We start from the raw sequence: 22,526 nt of genomic DNA on the forward strand, positions 1-22,526 counted from the left end.
TGTGTTGATGAGATGATCTGAAGATTGTATGTCTGAAGAGATGATCCTTAAACGACAGTTGCTAAAACAAAGTCTAACAAAAACACTTGTATAAAAACTACACAACACTGAGAGTTCAAAATTCTAAATGACTAGAGGCTGGAGAGATGGCTTCGCAGTTTAGAACACCTGCTGCTCTTACAGAGGACCGAGAATCATTTCCCAGCACACATCCATGGAAACTCACAACTTTCTGTAACTACAGTTCCAGGGGATCTGATGTCCTCTTCTGACCTTTGCTGGTACCAGGAATAAAAGTAGCTCACAGACATAAGCAGGCAAAACACATGTGTGCATATAAGGTTTAAACGTTTTGAAAAATCTAAATGAATAGAAAGCTTGATCAAGTTCATTGAATGGAAGAATCAAAATAGTATAATAAAGGTGTCAATACGTCCCAGGTAGATAGTACAGGTTTAACCCAAACCTTATCAGAATTTATAAATATGCCTAAGATTATTCAATTTACAGGAAATGCAAAATAAATCTAAAAAAAAATTCTCAGTAGAGTAGGAAGACTCCAGTGTTTAATTTTCCAGATTATTACACAGCTCCCATTTTTTCAAGCCAGAATTGAGAGCTATAGACACAGGACTTAGTAGAACAGAGTAGAAACCCCCCAACACAAGTGATTTCTGACAAAGGCACAAGACCCAGCTCATTGGGGACAGGGGACAAGAACTGCCTTTCTATAATTGTACCAAAACAGAAAAGGAGAGAAAGGCAAGTGAATCTCAACCTTACAAAACTTGTTAATAAAAAAAACAAAAAACAAACAAACAAACAAAAAACCAACCTAACTAGAAAATCCAGAAAATACATTTTTAGATTTTATTCCAACGAAGTCAAAACCTGGGTTTGTACCTAAACATGGCAAGTTGATCTGTAATGGGTATTAACTAGAAGTAACGAGATGTCTTCCTATAAGTAAGCAGTGTTGAAAAGCAGGGTACATCCATAGCATGGAATACTATTTACTAGGAAAAGAGAATTAACTACTGGACATATATAACCACTGATACTTTTAAAAGAATTGTGTCAATGCCCTAAAGACTATATACTATGTATTTCCATTTATACAATGTTTTTGAAAAAAAAAAATAACAGAAATAAAGAGTTTCCAGGACTTAACAGAGGAGATGGGAGTGGGTAAGAGGGAAGTAGGAAGCCCCGTACAAGATCATTGTTCAGATGGTATGGAGATGGTATGGAGATTAGCATGCTGACCTTGGTGTTAAAGCTTTGTTACAACTGGAGGAATGACAATGCAAGCAATTAAAATTCTACTTAGGAAATCACAGATCTTAGCTCGTTCCCATGGAAACCATGGAGAGGCAGAGCACTGGGCCTCGGTTTTTGTTTTTTTTTTTCCTTTTTTTAAACAATTTTCGGGTAAGCCTTTTGTCCCTGAAGCTAAAATGAAAGAACCTTGGACCATATCCACAATTTCCCACCCACATAAGAGTCTCTGCTCTACGTGCCGGCACACCTCACCCCAGCCTTCTGAAACGTGTATCCAGTTAAACCCTAGGATGCACCAAGTCTGCCTTCCTACACTCTGAAACACCTTTGTTCCCTGCGCCTTTGTTCCCTTGAAGCACAGCCCCTCAACCACCGGCTGAGCACAGTGCAAGAGGAATAGTCAGGAACTCTGGCCACACACCACACTGACCATACCAAGAAGGGACAGGAACAAGGAAAAGCTCATCCTTTTCCCAAAAGGGAAATCTATGCTTTAATCCTTGGGCTGCTGGGCCCAGGTCCAGTGATGCCAATGACCTGACTGTTGTTCCTGCTTTAGCCACACAAAAATTAAACACGAAACTGATAAAAACACACATTTCCATTAAATATGAAAAAAAATGATAATCTAAGAACAAAACCGGTTTCAATGATTAGAGTTCAAAAAGGGTCAAATTGTGATTATTTATATTAAGGAAAGAGAAATTCAGATAACTTAGGATGACAGAATTAAAACCTTCCATTTTGGTTTTGAATGCTTTCTGCATCCTGACAATTTTATTTAAACTGTGTTGCAAAGTCCCTCGTGTCAGCCTGTTTCAGGTGGGTGACAGAGACAGAACAGGGCTCAGACTGTAAGCTGCAGAGCAGATCCCTCTCTGGTTAAAAGTTTCTACTGACACAGACCTTCACATTGTTAGCCAGGTTAGAGTGATTACCAGGCAACACGCCCCCACATTTGTGTATGCATCGAAAATGCTGTATTTAATTCCATTGATGCCATCAGTGAACCAAGATAGAAATATCTTGAAAGATAGAAATATCTTGCACGTACAGACCAACAGCTAAACCCCGTGGCTGCCTTGGATAGAGTGAGAACATGTCAAATACTGTAATTCTTAGAGAAGGTGACACTTCAACATCCACCTAGGAAATGCCACAGTAAAGCAACAGGCTGATGCTACGCCTGGTGTCTCTCTCTCTCTCTCTCTCTCTCTCTCTCTCTCTCTCTCTCTCTCTCTCNTCTCTCTCTCTCTCTCTCTCTCTCTCTCTCTCTCTCTCTCTCTCTCTCAAGTGAGTCAATCATTCAACAAATACTCCAAGTCTAAGAATCCACTGATCCACTGTAGGTGCTGGAATATGTTAATAAACAAATGAGAAGAACCCTTTCATTCTGGGATTCACAATCTCGAGACGGTAAAGGCTTTCTTGCAGTTTGCCAAACCAGGTCCTGAGCCATACACAGGAGGTAGTCATTGGCCGTCAGAAGCCCTCTGACATTTGTTATACAGCCAGGATCAACCAACACCCAATAAAAGAAAAGTCCCTGGCCCCTACCTAGCGACTGTAATGAAATCACTTCCATTTCTCCAAGGGATTTTAATCAATAAAGAGTCTGCAAACAAGAGCTGTAGAGAAGGCTACGAGATTAAGAACACTTGTTACTCTTGCAGGGGACCTGGGTTTCTTTACCAGCACCCACATGGTAGCTCACAACCATCTGTGACTCCAGTGCCAGGGGATCTGATACCGTGTTCTATCTTCTGTGGGCAGCAATCACGCACAAAGTACACAGGCACGCATTCGGACAAAATGAATAAATCTGAAAAGGGAGCTCTGCGAACACTTAGGGTTCCGAGACGAGCTCAACACACCGTTCTTACCTGTTGTACCAGAATGTCTCCGATTTGGTGGATCACAAAGTTCCTGTCACTGCCCGCGCAGGACTCCTGCCTGCGTTCCTTCATGCTGAAGAAGAAATGCCTGTGAGTCTCCAGGAGCTCGTCTAAGCAGGGGAAGAGCTTGTCCACCGTGCCGTGGTCCAGCTGCAGCTCCTCCTTCATGCTCTTCCTGAAGACCTCAGACATGATGAGCAGGGTCTGGATGTGGTGGACCTCTGTCTGCATCAGCTCTGAAACATGCGAGCACACGCATGATGCGGCTGTAACGTGGGTGTGCAGCCTTTCCTACGCGACTACGGACAATCAAGCACAGATACTGAGAGGAATTCAGAATTACAGCCTGTATCTGCCTATTCCCAACAAGTCACCCTTCACAGACCAGACTGATGGAGAGACTAAAGAGTAACAGGAATCTAGTCCTCTTTTATCATTTCACAATCCACCATGAAATCCACTTCCTACACACACAAATTCAGTTTTTGTATGAGCTACAGAAACTTACATAATATCGGCTGTAGCTATAACTTAATAAAAATATTGATTCGGCCAGGCGTGGTGGNGCACGCCTTTAATCCCAGCACTCGGGAGGCAGAGGCAGGCAGATTTCTGAGTTCGAGACCAGCCTAGTCTACAGAGTGAGTTCCAGGACAGCCAGGGCTACACAGAGAAACCCTGTCTCGAAAAACAAACAAACAAAAAATATTGATCTGTCATGAGCAAGCAAACAGACAAAAAGCAACTCAATTCTCCATTATACAAGCAAGACTGAAGGAATGTTCTAGAAAAATGGGACTACCATTTTTTTCCCAAAATAAAAGTCAGCGCTGCTTAACATTTTATGTACACTCCAAATATTAATCGTTCAGAGATTAGAAGCAGACCCACAGATGAAAGCTAAGTACAGCAGCTAAGAATCCGATGTTTCCCAAAGCTTCGACTCTCGTGCCAAAGCTCTATAAACCGTAACAACTTTGTAGAGGAAAGTCTTTTTCCTTGCCTTTTGCATTGAGTGCACGCCAGCTGAGTACACTCACAGTAAAGCCTGGTGAAATGACGTAAGCTAAATGTGACAAAGTCTCCCAAGGCTTTACACTAGTAGATTCTTTCTGTCACAGGATCATTTCCAAAATTCAATTTTCTTCAGAGGAAAATATATATACTTATATATTATATTATATGGTATATAGCATTCTATATATTGTATAAAGACTAAATTCTTATTTTATATATATTATATGCACATAAAATATCATATATTTATGAAAAAGTCTTTAAATATTTTCAAGAATTCAAAAATGGGCAAAGGATTTTAACAAGTATTACTTCAAAACCATAAACAGATGGCCACTAGGTAACCAAAAAGACGTTCAGCAGGGCTTGAGATAAAATGTAGTGGTATGATTGTCTCTAAGGCAAAAAGTTTGGAGTTAGATTATTAGCTACTCCCACCGTTCCCACGACTTCCATCCCACCCCTACCCTCATGACCCCACCTACCCAAATTCAATATCCCTAGTGGGGAAATACAAACCCAAACCAAAACCCCCACATATACCGAGTTAATTCTAATAAGAAAAGGCGGGCAATAAGCACGGGGTAAGGGGGCAGGGTGATTTATCCACCTACATTGGCAAGGGATATAAGATGCTGCAGCCGCCTTAGGAAACAGTCTGTGATCACCAAAAGATTGAAAATGAAGTTACCATGACTCCAAAGAAAAGGAAGAAACAACATAACATGTCCATCTATTGATGATTAGATAATCATAATGGGACATAAGTTGGATATAAAAGGTAATGGTTTGTATATATTTTCTCTCGCTCTCTCTCTTTCTCACACACACACACACACACACATATAAACACACACACAAACACACACACATACACACACAAACACACACATACACACACAAACACACACACACGCACACACACACACACACTGTGAGACAAAGGACAGAAAGTAGAGTAGTGGTTGCCCAAATCCAGAGGAAGAAAGAGAAATGGAAACGAGCTCTAATGGGTAGGAGGTTTTTTTTTTTTTTTTTTTTTTTTTTTGAAGGGATACAAATGTCCTAGAGTTGGGTATGCTTGATGGCACCACAACTTTGGGGAGCACACTAAAAACACCTGGTAATATGTGGTATGTAACTTATGGTGGGTGGATTATATTTCAACTTTTCAAATCCATTGTGAGAGAAAACAGTAGCCCCACACACACACACACACAGTGTAGGGACATGAGACAAGCTCTACAGAAGCCCCCAAACTACCCTCATGTTTGGGAGCAATTCTAAAGTACTTGCCAGCCAGGGAGAGGGAGTTGGTCTGAATACAGTGCTTTGCTTCATCATAAGCAGACACCTTTCAGTGGGACCCACAACATCAGAGACTCCATATTTCCTTCCACATTGTTTAGAGCCCCTTTGAAGTTACCCCTAGCCTTTCATTTAACCCTTTACCCCATTAACTCACTACAACCGCACTGAGCAGGAGAACTAGTCCCCCAGTTTTCTGTATGTGTTGGAGGGGAACTCCCTGCCCTCTATTGAGAGGGGGTGCTGGTGGGAAGATGACAGTGAGTGTGACATCCAGGGCACACTAGGAAAGCACTCTGCCACTGAGCTACTCTCTGGCCCTTGTTTTACTTTCCTTGGTTTTGGGTTGGAGACTAGATAGCCAGATAACTGGCCTCGGATGCTCGATCCTGCCCAGAGCTGAGGTTCCTGGCATAAGCCACCATGGCAGCTCTCTTCAGCTTTGAAGGGGAGGCAATGAGGAACAAAGGGCAAAGATCCTGCCTGTGGGGCAAACTTTTCTGACACAGAGGGACACACAACTTGTGATAATTCACTCACGTGGGGAGATTGTGCTTAGCAGTGTGTGAGGTTGACCCGCAACTGAAGATGCATGGCAGCACACTATTACATGCTTGAGAAACAAACACTAAAAGTGACAGCATTGTCCCCTTAACTTCCTGTCATATGACACCCAAGGCCCCTGGAAGGTTCTGACACAAACCCCCAGTTCTCTTGATCTGCCTCAGCTACAGTGGGTATCTTATGGAAACTACTTTTTTGTACATTCTTTGCACTTAGCATTTTCCTAATTAATTGTTCCCACTTCAGATTGCCTCTACTCCCACAAGTGTGCCATGGTGAAATCTCACTGCAGATGAGCTAGACAGTAAGGACTACAGGCACATAAATGCTGTCCTAGCCCTGCACAGTGTGTACAGGCAGTGGGACCGCGGCATGGACGGTCAACCACAGGTCATACATGGGTCTCTGATATCTTCAGCAAGTGTGTGAATGTTCACTGTGGCTCTTAGATGAAGAAGAGGGAAAGTACCTCGGGGGTCACTCAAAGAGATGTGCTAAGGGTGTAGGAAATCAAATCCCCTGGGTATTATACATGCAAGGTTGCATTTAAGCCTTGGAGTAACATTTTATACCTCAGTCTGATTACCCCTGTTCTACTGATAGGGAAATGTTGGGAACTGGTTTTATGCTTTGTCTTAATTGGGCTCCCAAAGCCGCACTTTCGGATCTGAGGGTCCCTGCTCCCAGCTGGCTTAGATTGAATAAAAAATTTCCATACAGCCAATGGCTGGGCAAAAAGACAGGGCGTGGCTTTTAGATCCCCTCCCCCTGCCACCCACGCTAGGGACAGTGGGATAGAGGGATGAGGGGGGGCGGGCATGGGGGGGAAGAGGGAGAGAGGGAGGGAGAGATAGTTTGGAGAGAGAGGGAGAGAGTTTGAAGAGAGAAGGATCAGAATTAAGAGCTGCAGGAAAGAGAGCAACCAGTCATGTAAGGATTCAGGGAAAAGGGTCCTAATGGCCACTCCCACATTGGGTCTCTGGGTCTCGGGTAGCAGAGATGAGATGTTGATTTAGCAAGTTGACTCAGGAAAGTTAGAGGTGAGAATGCATGCTAGCTGGGGGAGAGGGGATTAGAAATGCCTATCCTTTGAGCTAGTGTGTGTGTGTGTGTGTGTGTGTGTGTGTGTGTGTGTGTGTTTCATTCGAGAATCCAGAGGGCTCCTGGGCCAGCAGAAACTTGTGCATGCCCACTGGGAGCTCAGAGCAGGTTAACTAATTCAGGGTTCCAGCAAGTGGCTGAAATCCTGAGTGACCGTGACTCTACAGAGCGGGTTAACTAACTCCTGCTACAGGGAAACCAAGGTCCAGAGGAGTTGCATAGTTTGTCTGAAATCACAGAGCTGGAAAATGATAAAACCCGGCCCGAACCCAGGTCCGGACAGTGACACTGTCCGTGTGTTTCCCCCACAACCTGCTGCTTCAGCCACAGGGGCATATTTGAAATGCTCACCAAAAATGACATCTTGTCTTTTGATGACATCCTTCTCCTGCCTACTGCAAAAGGAAGGGTCCACCACGAGACTCCAAGACTCCGCTTCAAACTCCTGAGCATCACTGCTGAGGTCGCTCCACAGAGAAGAATCCACAACATCTAGAAAAGAAAGGCCGGAAGTGTGTAAAGCACACCTCACGAAGAGGTCTTCAAGTACCAGGGACTCAGGCTCAAACCTACTAAGGGCACAGAAAGACCCCAGCGAGAACGATACAGTACGGACCCGAATCATCTGAAAACCAGAAAGACAACTGCTGTGAGAGCAAGGAAGAGCGGTCTCCAACAGGAACTGCACAGGGAGGCTGTGGGATTACTGGAGATGCCTTGGTTTGTTTGGGCTCACTCTACTGGAGTTTTCCTTGGTGACCTTCAGAACCCATGCCCTGCTTACAGAGTCCTGACTTCACCGGTTTCTTTTGCCTGGGTTATGTTATACAGTTTACTCAAATCTGAATTTGGACTTGTCCATTTGATATTACCCAGGACTTGGCAAAACAGGAAACACAGTGCTTGGCTTGAGTTCCATGAGTACAAACTTTTGAGAAAGAGCTAAACACATGTACACAAACACCTTTTAGGAAAAGAACTACACACACACACACACACACACACACACACACACACAAGAATAAATCTCTCGGGAAAACTAAAGCCTGCTTGCCCTAAACAATCCTCCTTCGAGATCCCAACTAGTGATTGTAAGGATGAGATGGCATCAGGCTTTAAAGAGCCAGAATCCACTCATGTTGGATCACACCCTACAAAATACACTTCAAAATGCTTTACTTCCCAGAAGTAGCAGGCAAAGGGGTGGGGCCCAGATCACATCTCTCAGTGATCTTAATTAAATATGTACTTGAGGATTCTGCTCCAATCTCTCAATAGCTTCGGAATGTTTCCAATGATAACAGCACAGTGTAGTTGATTCTTTTAACTCTACCCACCTCTTGGTAACATGTTGCTGATAATCTCACTCCTGATTGTGTCCCTTAAGACTAGGTTGTCATTTCTAAAAACTTTTACTGACTTTGTCCTTTGACACTTCACACATGTGTAAAGGACATTCTCAGTCCTCTCTCCTCTCTTTTCCCCATCCCTTGACATCCATAACAAGTCACTTTCCTATATTCAGGTATTTTTGAGATCGTTAAGAAAAGTAGACTCTACACCAAGTAGATGCCATCTGACTTCTAAAAGAACAACAGAAAGCTGTAAGGTTGGCTTATAGGTAAAGCGTTTGGTATGTAAGGGTGAGGGCCAGAGTTTAGATCCTCCAGAAACCAAGCAAAAGCCAGGCAGGCATGGCGGCCTCCTGTAATCCCAGGACCTGGGAGGCAGAGATGGGTGATGCCCAAGGATAAGCTAGCTGCCTGGACTCAACCAGCATTGATGAACTCTGGGATTGAGAGATCCTGCCTCAATCAATAACACCGAGAGTGATTAAAAAAGACACCCAACAGCAGTGCCAGGCCTCCACACATATATACCCTCACACATGTTAGCATGCATATACACATGTGTATACCACACACATACATAAACATAAGAAAAAGAACAAAGTAATACATCTTATTTCTTGCACAGAATACCTCTGTTAGTTAAACACTCATAGAGACAGAGGATCATACAAATATCTCACCTTCCATTATGAATGACTCCGTGGAAGGAGAAGAGCCCATGGACTGGAACAGCTCATCGGAATGAGACCTGCTTCTCCAGCTGTTACTGTCACCCTCAGACTCCAAGGATGTCACTGCCCTCCTGAAGCTGGGAGAAGGAGGGGGACATTTAGTTACCCCCAGCCACCATCCAGGGCCATGAAAGCGAAGCAGCGCCTTTCCAAAGGTGAGCGGAGCCTCACCTTTCCAAAGTGGTGCCGGGGACACTTCTGGACAGTGGATGCACCTGCCCCGCAGCTTCCTTCCTTCCAGCTGGAAGTCCGATGGGCATGGAGGAAGAAGGGTGCAAGGAGAGCCCAGGTGCTGGGACGTCTCTAACTGAAGAGCCTGGAATCACAGTAGACACTTCATGGGCTAGGGCAGCATTTACAAGCAAAGAAAGTCAGAGATGTCCAGACAGGTAAACCCTCAAGCAGCCACTTCTACAGTGGTGTGGCCCAGTCTAGAAACCGGTCTGTCTGCCATTTCCTGGCACTTTTCAGATGTCCCTTCCTTTTCTCACCCTTCCAACACCCATGCTGCAGGGCTACTTCCACACCTTCCCTTGGAGACTGTGGATGTCTGGGGTGACCCAAGTAAACAGGTGAATGGAATGGGGAAGCACAGGCTAGCTTTCCCATAAACCACTGCGTGTACTCCTCCAAGCCAGCTTTAAGTAGATACAAGGTGTTATTAGCTCTGTTGGCAAAATGCATATGGAGTGTGTAAACAAGGATGTCCACCCAGAGAGCAGCTCAGGGGAAAGGAATGATGATGGAGAGTCTATTCCTTATGGAGCAGGACTCTCAGGCAAACAAAACCCAAAGCCCAGCCTGGCCCTTCTCTCTCATATACTGACAAGTGGGCATCAATACATTTACATTTGGTTTGAGATATAAACAACTCAGGATGCTTCAGCCCCTTTGGATTATAGCTATCGAGTACACAGTGTAGCTATCGAGTACATAGTGTAGCTATCGAGTACACAGTGCAGCTATTGAGTACACAGTGTAGCTATCGAGTACATAGTGCAGCTATTGAGTATAGCATCTGGACACAAAGGGAAAATGTTTACAAAGGTCCCAGGATATAACAAGGGAATGTATCTCTGCTTTAGTCTCATGAATTTCACATAAAGAGGAGGAATAGGTGACATGGAAATGTCTAAACTCTAAGCTTCCTTTTAGTCACCCGTTTAACCTCATGACAATAAGAAGCATCTCAGAAGTGATTTCAAAAGATGTTTAGGGCCAAAGCAAGGGCCTGAGTGGCAAGAAAGCTCAAACCAACTTGCAGAACAACACACCCAAAAGCATGCCACCATGACTTAGTGCACTTAATTGTCGCTACCTAAGTGGTTGTCAAGATGCCAGTTATATTTTGCTACAGCTTGGAACTTAAAAGTGACCAGGCACTTAAAATATGTGCAACTCAGCATGCAAAGAAACTGAAGAAATACAAGATAGTAGAAGAAATGACAAGGTCTCTCACAATAAAGCAAATGTTTTTCAAACTGAGGATATATTAGCGTGATTGGCTCCTGTGTGTGACACAGGGAAGTGTTAAAGGTAACTGATTGTTTTCAAGAGAAACTATTTAAACCTCGGGAGCATATAATTAAAACAACAACAGAGTCACCAACTTTAGAAATATACAAGTAAAACATCAGCACACTTTATAACTTCTGTATCACACTGAAGGTGCTAATGAGACTCCAACCTCACACACAACCAATCCAAGCATGGGGTCTCCATAGCACTGGCCACAGGAACCAGCAAGAACCAGCAAGAACGGGCAGATTCCAAAGCCAAGGGCTTCTTTCCCACTAAACATTGTAACTCGTAAGGAGATTTTAGCATGTATTTCTACAGGTGAGTACATGCTATTGTTAGGAAAGCATAAAAATCACATCCATTTAATACAGTGCCTCTGTTTGCCCCCAAAATTATTCAATCAATAGCCTATACTCCAATAAAAAAATTAGAATTGAGACCAACAGGTTACGCTGTTTCGATACAATCCATGTATGATACACAGACCATGCCCTGTCTACAGTGTAGAACCTCTAGGGCTGACCTAGACATTTATATCCTTCTTCACTTCTTTACATAGCTAAAACTTATGTCATGCATATGTTATAGAGAAGAAATAACTGGACTAATGAGAAAACAGCAGCCGGAGGCCGGTTTATGACGGAAAACGTGTGGTACCCATTGCACTTGTTTAAGTTCTTGTCATTTCCCACATCACTTACTTCCAAGGATGCTCTGTGGTTTGTTCTTGTTGTACTTTTCTTGGAATTTCTAGTAAAAGAAATATTAGAAACTCATAAATTAAGATCAAAGCGCCATTGGGTTACAAGAATGGACAAGTGGTTTCTTATCTGCTACGATTCTTATCTGCTTCATATTCATTATCTTATTTGTTTCAAAGAAAAATTCAAAGCAAAAAAGTTCAAAGTAAACAGGACAAAAAGTACAGTATGGTGACAACGAAATGTGTAAGAAGGAACGAGGATGAACCTAGTGAACACATGGCGCTCAAAAGGCTCAGGACAACGAGCGCGCACAGCGCATGCGCACAGACCCTGAGCACCCAGCATACATAACACATGCGCGTAGTGCCTGCAAAGAGACCTACTAACACTACCTTGTTTTTCTTTGTATCTCTGTGACATCACCGTTTACAAGGACACTCAATTATGTTAGTTAAAGCAGAGCTCTGTGACAAGGCCCCTCTGCCCTTTCCACACCACAGGAGCATCCTGCTCAAACTTGCACACATTCCACACATGACTGTGGAGTGGCAGTAAAAGGACTGGAATCACAGCTGCCATCACCTTTGTAGGCTCTCAGCCACAGTGGTGCTCCCAGGGAAAGTGCTAGAACTATCTCTCCCCAGAAGCCACCCCGACCTCCAGAATCTGAAAACCTGGGAGGGTCCCTAGAAGTTGAGATTGTTACAGTCTTCCAGATAATTCTGATAATGGCTATTTGAGAATACTGCCTCACCTGCACGTCTCACAGAACACAAGCGGATCTTCTCTCTATTGTTAAAAGTAAATAGCTAGATAAATAGTCATACACTCTGAGCATGCGTTACCACTGCAACAATCTCATTTGAAGCAAACAGCAGTAAGAGTTCAGTGTCTGGCAGCAGATGATGCAAGCAGGCGAGCGAGCAAGGCGCAAAGCAGTGCGGTGAGTGGGAGTTTACCTTGGTACACGGAGGCACAGCATCTTTGCAGCCCTTGTGTGTGTTTGCCTTACAGTCTGAAATGAAAGATGCAAAAGTTTCCATCGGACTTAAATGAATCTGAAGTGAGATCGTATCATGCTTTTATGGGTCATTATAAAAAAACGACACGAAAAGAACACATATTAAGAAGCCAAATACTTACATGAGGCATCGCTTCACATAAGCGTCAGCACACGTGGGAACTTTGAGCTCCGTGGAGATATTTCTCATCGTCTATAATCATCTTGTAAATTATAAAGCCTGCAGTTGTGTAAACTGGACACCTCTGGGTCTACCCAAGAGCTCCTTCCTATTCTATACACTGTGGCCTCAGGGGTTTCTAAGGCTTTCCTGGTAGCAACCTCCAACTTTAGCACCAAGCAAACTGTCTATGAGGATGGGGAGAAATAAGCTCACAATAATGCTGACAGGGGTAGGGGGAAAGCCCCATCAGCTTCATCAGGAATTCCTATTAGCAAGAAACGGGGGCCTAGAGAGATGGCTTAAGTTAGCAGCACACACTGCCCTTGCCAAGGACTGGAATTCAGTTCCCAGAACTCACATCCAGTGGCTCACAATCCCCTGTAAGTCTTAACCCAGAGGATCCAACATCCTTTTCTAGCCTCTGCCAGCAACTGCACCCACATGTACACATACCCCTCCCCTACAGCCACATATACGTATATACAATTTAAGACAAAAACAAATCTTTAGAAAGGAAAGAGACTGGAAGCAGGAAGATCTTATGGGAGCAGTTTACCACTCACTCATGTGACCTCAGGTCTCTGGAGGAAGGGAAGACAAGCTTTCTGCCCATCAGGACGGAGGCCAGGCTGTCTCCATGACACAGGCATCCATGGGGTCTATAGTCCTAATGAACACTGTCACGTTTCTTTTCTGGCCTACTTCCCCTTCCTCACCATCCCCACATCACACACCCCTACCCTGAATCTCCCAAGAGGAGCCCATGCTCTGTACCTGGACTGTCTTTGGGAATTAGTCCATAAAAACCCTATTTCAGTGTAGCCAAAGCCACACTTCAGAAGAGCAGCCCACTATGAGCCAGGCAGGAAGCTGAGAGCTGAGCCCCACACTGCCCTTCAGTGATCTTAAAGGGCATTTCAGCCAGGGACCTAATACCAATGAGCAGAGCAAGGCAGCTCTGTATACTGGCTCCCCACACAAACACTGAAATCCAGTGTCTTTTCTCTTGTTTCCAAACAGGAATAGGAGGGGAGGGGAGGGGAGGGGAGGGGAGGGGAGGGGAGGAATGGGAAAGGAGAGATTATGAGACCCCACTGAACAAACTCAAAGAAAGAGACATCTACTGGGCCTCAGGTACGGAGACAGAGATGGAAAATGAGGATATTTAAAATGTGCCTCTGTGGTCAGCATGTAGAAGAATGCAAATTGATCCATTCTTATCTCCTTGTACAAAGCTCAAGTCTCAGTGGATCAAGGAACTCCACATAAAACCGTATACACTGAATCTAATAGAAGAGAAAGTGGGGAAAAGCCTCGAACACATGGGCACAGAAGAAAAGTTCCTGAACACCAATGGCTTATGCTCTAAGACCAAGAATGAACAAATGGGACCTCATAAAATTGCAAAGCTTCTGTAAGGCAAAGGACACTGTCAACAGGAAAAAACAGCAACCAACAGATTGGGAAAAGATCTTTACCAATCATTCATCCGATAGAGGGCTAATATCCAATATATGCAAAGAACTCAAGAACTTAGACTCCAGAGAATCAAATAACCCTATATAAAAAAAATGGGATACAGAGCTAAACAAAGAATTCTCAACTGAGGAAACCTAAATGGCTGAGAAGCACCTAAAGAAATGTTCAACATCCTTAGTCATCAGGGAAATGCAAATCAAAAACAACCCTGAGATTCCACCTCACACCAGTCAGAATGGCTAAGATCAAAAACTCAGGGGACAGCAGATGCTGGCAAGGATGTAGAGAAAGAGGAACACTCCTCCATTGCTGGTGGGATTGCAAACTTGTACAACCACTATGGAAATCAGTCTGGCAGTTCCTCAGAAAATTGGACATAGATAAGTACCCAGCTATACCACTCCTGGGCATATACCCAGAAAACGCTCCACCATGTAATAAGGGCACATGCTCTACCATGTTCACAGCAGCTATATTTATAATAGTCAAAAGCTGGAAACGACCCAGATGTCCCTCAACAGGGGATGGATACAGAAAATGTGGTACATTTACACAATGGAATACTACTACTCAGCTATTAAAAACAATGACTTCGTGAAATTTGCAGGCAAATGGATGGAACTTGAAAATATCATCCTGAGTGAGGTAACTCAGACACAAAACAACACAAACAGTATGCATTCACTGATGAGTAGCTATTAGCCCAAAAGTTCGGCATACCCAAGATTCAATTCACAGACCATATGAAGCCTAAGAAGAAGGAAGAACAAAGTGTGGATGCGTCATTGCTTTTTAGAAGGGGGGACAAGATACTCACAGGAGGAAATATGGAGACAAAGTGTAGAGCAGAGACTGAAGGAAAGGCCATCCAGAGACTGCCCCACCTGGGGATCCATCCCATATACAGTCACCCAACCAGGACGCCATTGTGGATGCTGGGAAGTGTTTGCTGTCAGGAGCCTGATAAAGCTGTCTCTGGAGAGACCCTGCCCGAGCCTGACAAATACAGAGGTGGATGCTCACAGTCAATCACTGGACTGAGTGTGGGATCCCCATTGGAGGAGTTGGAGAAGGGACTGAAGCTGAGAGGGTTTGCAGCCCTATCCGGAGAGCAACAGGGCCAACAGGGAAGAGCGCCTGGAGCTCCTGGGGACTGGACCACCAATCAAAGAGTACACATGGAGGGACCCATGGCTCCGGCTGCATGTGTGGCAGAGGATGGCCTGGTTGGACATCAGCGGGAAGAGCTGCCCTTGGGACTGAGGGGGTTCAATGCCCCAGTGTAGGGGAAAGCCAAGGTGGGAAGACAGGAGTAGATGGGTGGGTGGGGGAGCACCCTCATAGAGGCAGGGGCAAGGGGATGGGATTGGAGGTTTCTGAAGCAGAGACCTGGAAAGGGGAAAACAGTTGAAATGTAAATAAAGGAAATATCTAATTAAAAGAAAGAAAGAAAAGTAAATGAATAAAATGTGCCTATAGTAAGACAGAAGAAAAGAGGGTTCCATGAAATCCAACCTGGGGGCAGGGAAAAAGAAAAGGGTGTGGGCCGGCCAGCTGGATGAGAGGAAGTGGAGCTTTGTGAGACAGACTTCGAGAATGATGAAATGATACACACCATAGACACATGCTGACAGTATCCATGTGATAGAACATTAAAAGTATTCTGGCATATAGGCAGCGAGAAGGGAGTTACTAACCAAGGACGCAAGTCACACAGGCCCCAGATTCTCCTGCAGTAAGAATAAGTGCTCAACTGTATTGGACCATGCAGACAGAAGCTTAAAGGGAAAGACTTGGGAGTACAGTTTCATTTAGCCAGATAGATTGCATTTTGAGGGTGAAATAAACAAAGTGCATAAAGGTTTCTATAAGCAACCTCATCATCCTAGCCTGAGAAGGAGTAGGGAATAAAGACAGGAGAAAGGGTAGACACGAGGTCTTTAGTTTTTTTGTTTTTGTTTTTCTTAAGATTTCTTTTTCTTTTTAGTTACGTCTATGAGTCTGTACATGGGGATGCTCAATCGAGTGAAGGTGCCCATGGGGGCCTCAGATCCCCTGGAGCTGGAGGTACAGGTAGTTGAACACTGTCCAGTGTGGGTTCTTCAGCCAAACTCAAGTCCTCTGCAAGAGCGACACCTGAAATACTCTTAGTCACCCAGCCCTCTCTCTAGCCCAAACGTAAGCAGTGACCCAGGCAAAAGCAAACAAAAAGCCCGTCTGGCTCGGTGACACATTTGTAAGCTCCGCACTTGGGAGACGAAGGCAGAAAGATCAGGAGTTCCAAGTCAACCTTGGCTACATAGTAAGTTTGAGGATAGCCTGGGACTCTAGCGCAACAAAAGGAAGGAAGGAAGGAAGGAAGGAAGGAAGGAAGGAAGGAAGGAAGGAAGGGCAGAAGGAAGGAAGGACAAAAGGAAGGAAGGAAGGAAGGAAGGAAGGAAGGAAGGAAGGAAGGAAGGAAGGAAGGAAGGAAGGAAGGGCAGAAAGAAACAAGGAAGGGGGATAGAAAATGAAGGAGGGAGAATGGTTTTAAAGCCATTGTAAGTATACACAGAGAAGTAAACCAAAACACTGAATTGCTCCTGAAACAGCCAAGTCAATTCCTGAAATGCCCAGCCTACAATATAAGAAAGAATGCACTAATGCAACAATTGGATATATTAATAGAGGGGAGAAGGAGGCTCACATAAGGAAGAAAAACTGTATTAAATTATGAGCCCCACACAGCCATAGCATTATCATTAGTAGACATTAAAAGCCCTTATCTTGCCAAATGGCAGGAAACAATAAAACCAAACAACACATGGTCCAAAGAGCTGGGCCAGACAGCAAGGAAAACAGCCAGGAACTATCGAAGCTAGTCGGAAGCAGTAAAACTAAATGGAAATAAGAACCCTTGGTCATAAAACAAGATCTTTCCATTACATTACAGATTTTCTCGAGCTAAATTAAAGACACACGCCCCAAGAACGAGACCCACAGAAACGGTGATGTGACAGAGAAAAGGAACAAACACGGGGGACACATTTGAGAGAAGCAGAACTCAGTGCAGGAGGCAGGAAAGGATATGAAAGTGAAGCAACATTGATTAAAATTCATCCGCGATGAACGCATATGAGAGGGCCTGTCCACCAGATAGTGTCACATCAAAGTACAGACGAGCACCTAAGCCAGGTAGACATGAGAACACTACAGAACAGCAGTGTCTGTGAACTGTTGGCAACTAGGAATCTAACAGCAACAATGACACCAAGATTTTGAGTACTTCTTCTACAACGTATTGTTTTACATCATACTTGTCTATAATAGTAGAGCTAGTAACCCATACACATAGATGATTAGATATCTAACACAGTAGAGACTGCCCATGTCATCATCTACAACCCAATGTCGAGATGTGATAGTAAGCCAAGTTTAAGCCACCAACACTCCACTCCCAATGAAAACCTTGTAAGTCGCCAAACTAATTCTAAAAACCACTGTTGTATAAAGAGAAGCAGCTAGTGTACACTTTAACTCACAATCTGGCTGTAGAGTTCAATCTCAGGGACTAATCAGCAAAGTAGACAGACCCGTGTGAGAACAAATGTTCATTTATGTTGTGAAACTATAGAAAAAGAAGTAAGTATGCCAGGAGAAATAGCTAAATACTCTCGGTGATATCATCAGATGCAATCTCAGATTAAAGGCTGACGCAATGTTGGGGGTTAGAAGAGACTAGTGGCTGCTGAGAGAAACGGGGAATCACAGGGGCCCAGGGATGAGCCCTCTAAGTGGCTACCCAATGAGGCACGCTCAACCCGCAACACAAGAGCAGCATTAGACGGACTCAGGTGGTATCTGTATATCTATCTGTATATTTACATGAGTCATTGTAAAAATAATAATTAAAGAGAAAGGAAAACAACAGAGACGATGCGCAAGAGTAGAGAAGGGCTTGGAAGCGGGGGAGGGGAACATTGGCGGCAGCAGATGACAGTAGGGAATTAAAGATGCTGAAGGTATATTATACGCATGTATGGAGTGCCATCATAAAACCCATTGGTTTGAACAATGTTAAATGCTAATAGAATGAAAAATTAACAGCAAAGCTTTTGCAGGTGGAAATGTTTGAGATGATTTAAGTTTCCATTCACTCCGTATATTTTCTGTAAGTCTTTATACAGCTTTTTTTTTTTTTTTTTAAGTAATATCTGGTTTGACAGCTGAGCATGTCTACAGCACTTTTGGCAATTTCTAGCTTCGACCACAATGCCATCAACACCCACTTAGTGGACTCAAGTGGAGCAGGTCTTGCTTGCACATCAGCTTACCTTAGGACTCATTAATTAAACATAGGTATTAAGGGCCAGCTTTGTGTTGGCACATGTAGGGGCTGTGAAAAATTACTATGCCCTCCCTTTCCCCTTCCAGAACTTACAGTGAAAGAGACAGATGAGGAAACTGACATGGAAATATGCCATAACACACACAGTGGGAAATAACACGGTGGGAAATGACAAGCCAGGTACAGGGTGGTGTTACTGATGATCTACAGGGCTTACTGAAGGGAGAGCCTCAACGACAGAAGGCGCTAGGACAGGAGTATTCTGGCTTGTGAGAAGAATGGTAAAGAAGGCGATGTGATCACAAAGGAAGCAAGAGGAGAGGAAGGAAATGGACCATGTCTTGTAGGGCTCTGGAGTCACTGCAAGACATTAGGGATCCCCTCCCCCAGCAGACGCCTTGAGAATAGCCTTGTGTGATGTCCTGGTTAGTTCTTTGTCAGTTTGACTCAAGCTAAAGTCATCTGGGAAGAGGGAACCTCCACTGGGGAAAATGCCTCCACCACACTGGCTCATAGGGACTTTTGTAATTAATGATTCACGTGGCCTGGCCCAGCCCACTGCGGGCAGTGCTGCCACTGGATAGGAGGTCCTGGGCTTTACAGTAAGCAAGGCAAGTGAGCCACAGAGAACAAGTCAGGAACAGAATTCTTCCACGGGCTCTGTTTCAGTTCTGGCCCCGCCTCAGCGCCTGCCTTGGCTTTCCTCAGTGATGGACTGTGAACAGGGTGTGTCAAGTAAGTAAGCCCTCCCTTCTCTAGGTGCTTTTGGTCAGGGTGTGTTGGGGGCCAGGCTGGTCCAGGACTTTCCCTGAGGCCCTGATATATAGAGGAGGAACTTAGTCCCTGGTCTAAAACCAGGTACATACTTGGCAAGGCCAGGAATAGCTTGGGCCAAGACCTTAGGGGAAGCTGCAGTTTTCCGGATCCTAAGGACTTATTTTCCCCTTCTTTTAGGGCTCTGGTTATGGATCCCAGGGCTTTGCATACTCTGTCTTTGATGCCTTTGAAATATCCTTTGTTCCCATTATGCAACAATGCTTGATTAGCTTCCTGCTGGTTTCTTCCCACAGTATGATAGCTTTCCACTGACTGTTTCTCGTTTCTCCCCTGCGAACTCTACAGAAGATGATGTATTTCTTAAGAAAGTTGCTTGGCATAAGTCAGAGCTTATGTAAGACCTCCCGATGTTCAAACTTTCCTGTCTTCTTTGTTTTCTGATCCCCTGGTCCTTCCTCTCAGGAACCCGTCATTGGAGAACAGCCTGCTGGCCCTCGGCATCAGAGTTTATCACAGCCACAGAAAACGAACATAAGGGGACCACTTAGGGTGGTGGCTTCAGGTGAGTGAGGGCTGTGACGGATGACGAGTAGGTGGGTTTGAAATACACGTTGGATACTGAGTCAAGAGAGTTGTTAAAGGACCAGCACACAAGAGAAAAGGCGTCATAAACAAATCCCCTGAAGTCTCGTGACGAGTGTCTGTCTGGGGCGATGGGTGGATCGGCTTGCCAGCAAGCACCGAGATGGGATAAGATCTCAGTTTTCAGCATGTAGCATTCAAAAGGTGTGAAATATTCGAGTGGAGGCATCCAGCAGACAATGAGGTAACAGGCTTAGACTTAAGGAAGTCATCAACTGGACACAAGTGCCGAATGACCAGTATTGACCACTGCAAGGCAAATAGCTCTGTGATATGTGAGGCCCTCAAGAGCAGGTCTGTGCAAACATGCTGAGCAGTGGACTTACCCTTGGGAGCTTTCAGGACAGAGAGAGAACACATCACACATGGGACTTACTGGCACACTGGAGTGACTCTTTCCCAAGGAGTGTTTTATCACAGCCAGAACACTGCAGAACCCCGGAGAACGTTCCCGGGACAAACTGATGTCGATTCGTTTTTTCTTTATCTTTAGTGTCCTTGTTTTTCATCTTCAGAAGCAGCAGTCACAATAGGAAAAGTAGGAGGAAATGTAGAAAGAAAACAGTCACCATCTAACACTTACAGAACCCGTGTATCCATGTGAGCTGACCCATGCACGGGCTTGCCTTAACAATCCTAATGAGCTGACAAGAACCCGTAAGAAGGGGCACATACAGTCGGAGGCGGGAGATCGAAGGGGAACACATACAGAAACTACGCTAACTGCTGAGGATGGAGGCCGCCTACACTCTACAGCAGACAGGCACAGTCGCCCATACAGAAACTACACTAACTGCTGAGGATGGAGGCCACCCACACTCTACAGCAGACAGGCACAGTTGCCCAGTTACCTTAGACTTGTTCCGAGGGCTGGTCATCCTGTTCATGAGGAAGCTGAAAGTTCGGCTCACTTTGTACTTTTCAGACTCGGATTTGGCAGGAATGACGTATTCATCCCATTCTTCTTCCTGAATTCTACCAAAAAAAAAAAAAAAAAAAAAAACCCTGTGACCAGGCTTTACAGGACTGAAGGGGGACAAAGGACAAGACGAATATTATGTCTCTACGTACATCTATATGGGCACGAATACATTTTGCTTTAGGTTTAAATGGTTCTAAGGAGAAAAAAACATCAGCTTCTTAACTAAAAATGAATCATACAGATGGATGAACAGGTGACTAGGTTTGATAAAGCAATGCTGACAGAATCTAATAGAACAAGTCATTGTCATATACTTGTTTCAACTTTGCTATATTCCTGAAAATTGTACAGAAATTCTTGGGAAATATACTTTTCTAACCTCACCCTGAAAACACTCATCCACCTGTTCAGCACCCCAACAGAGATCTCCTGAGACAAGAAAGCAGGGTAACTGACGGTGTGGAAGCAGACCTTATTATCTAGGGAACAGTGATGGTTTGCAATAGATAGGCGTGTCCCGGGCTGATACCAGTTGAGAAACAGACTATGCGTCTATGGGTTCAGCCTGTCCCACTCGGCCAGGTGGTTTGCCACTTGAGACTGTCGGTCATAGAGGAGCCAAGGCTACCCCGGCTGCACGCTGGAGTAACTAGGCCATGATCACTCTGCCTTCCCCAAGTCCGTGTAGCCATTCCTAGAAGGAACAGACTGAACCATCTCGAATAAAACAAAGCGTAACTCCTGGCTACTCAACTCTCCTTCTATTCTCCACATCACAGAAGTCTTTATCAATAAACTACCGGTTCTTATTAAAAATCTGTTAGGTTGACTGTACCATACCGTGTTCTTCAGGATGCTATAAAACTGTGCCATCTAATCCTCAGCAGAGGAGACTTAAACCTAAGTGGTAAAAAACCAACACGATATTAAGGAGCTAGAACCCACCCGACCTGGTGGAACAGTGGATAGCCCAGGGGTGAGCCACTGTTGCGTTATGGGAACGGCACTGCCTCTGTGCAAATGCAGATTGCTTCATTCCATGTTTTAACCAAAGTTGACTGCGCAATGTTCCTCTAGCACTTAGCTGCTATGAATAAGAACTAACTGAGCTTAAATAACTTTTATATTTATAAAAGTCAGAAAAAGTTCTTTTCAACATCCCCAAGCAAAAAAATGTTCAGTTTCTGGCATGAGGTTGGTGAAACTGCTCACCATAAAATCTTATAAACCCTATTCTTCAGAAACTCTCCTGGTACTGTTTTCAATAGGGAAACATGTATTTCAAATGTGTTAGGAATATGGATCTCCAGATCTTAACTTTAATCAATTTTGCTGATAACCTATTATTTTCAGTGAATTGATTTCTAGTATTAAAGTAAATACCCACTATGCAAATGGAGGACCAATATAGTAGCACTTTCTTGAATGCTTAGATGCTTAAATGTTTTAAAGATAACTTAATTAGAATGTTTTTTTTAAAAGATTTATTAATTTATTATATGTAAGTACACTGTAGCTGTCTTCAGACATCCCAGAAGAGGGCATCAGATCTCATTACAGATGGTTGTGAGCCATCATATGGTTGCTGGGATTTGAACTCGTGACCTTTGGAAGAGCAGTCGGTGCTCTTAACCACTGAGCCATCTCCCTAGCCCGGACAGTTGTTATAATGGTGATTTGCACTATATAATCATCAGTAAACTGTGAAAGTGGCTTGTCTG

The 22,526-nt window shown here is 44.2% G+C and overlaps 1 protein-coding gene across 3 annotated transcripts in view; it reads right to left on the bottom strand.

Moving 5' to 3' along the window:
- Arhgef28 (Rho guanine nucleotide exchange factor 28) overlaps positions 1-22,526 on the bottom strand; it is a 310,662-nt gene that overhangs the window by 60,984 nt on the left and 227,152 nt on the right. For all 3 annotated transcript variants that reach the window (XM_029543876.1, XM_021208391.2, XM_021208393.2), the window contains 8 exons: positions 20,735-20,858; positions 20,260-20,392; positions 12,434-12,489; positions 11,472-11,520; positions 9,421-9,565; positions 9,199-9,326; positions 7,518-7,658; positions 3,165-3,412 (listed from right to left, as the gene is read on the bottom strand). In XM_029543876.1, coding sequence (XP_029399736.1) covers positions 3,165-3,412; positions 7,518-7,658; positions 9,199-9,326; positions 9,421-9,565; positions 11,472-11,520; positions 12,434-12,489; positions 20,260-20,392; positions 20,735-20,858 — 1,024 coding nt within the window. The remainder of the gene's footprint in view (positions 1-3,164; positions 3,413-7,517; positions 7,659-9,198; positions 9,327-9,420; positions 9,566-11,471; positions 11,521-12,433; positions 12,490-20,259; positions 20,393-20,734; positions 20,859-22,526) is intronic.

Source organism: Mus pahari, chromosome 11 (assembly GCF_900095145.1).
Source record: "Mus pahari chromosome 11, PAHARI_EIJ_v1.1, whole genome shotgun sequence".
Classification (NCBI taxonomy): domain Eukaryota; kingdom Metazoa; phylum Chordata; class Mammalia; order Rodentia; family Muridae; genus Mus; species Mus pahari.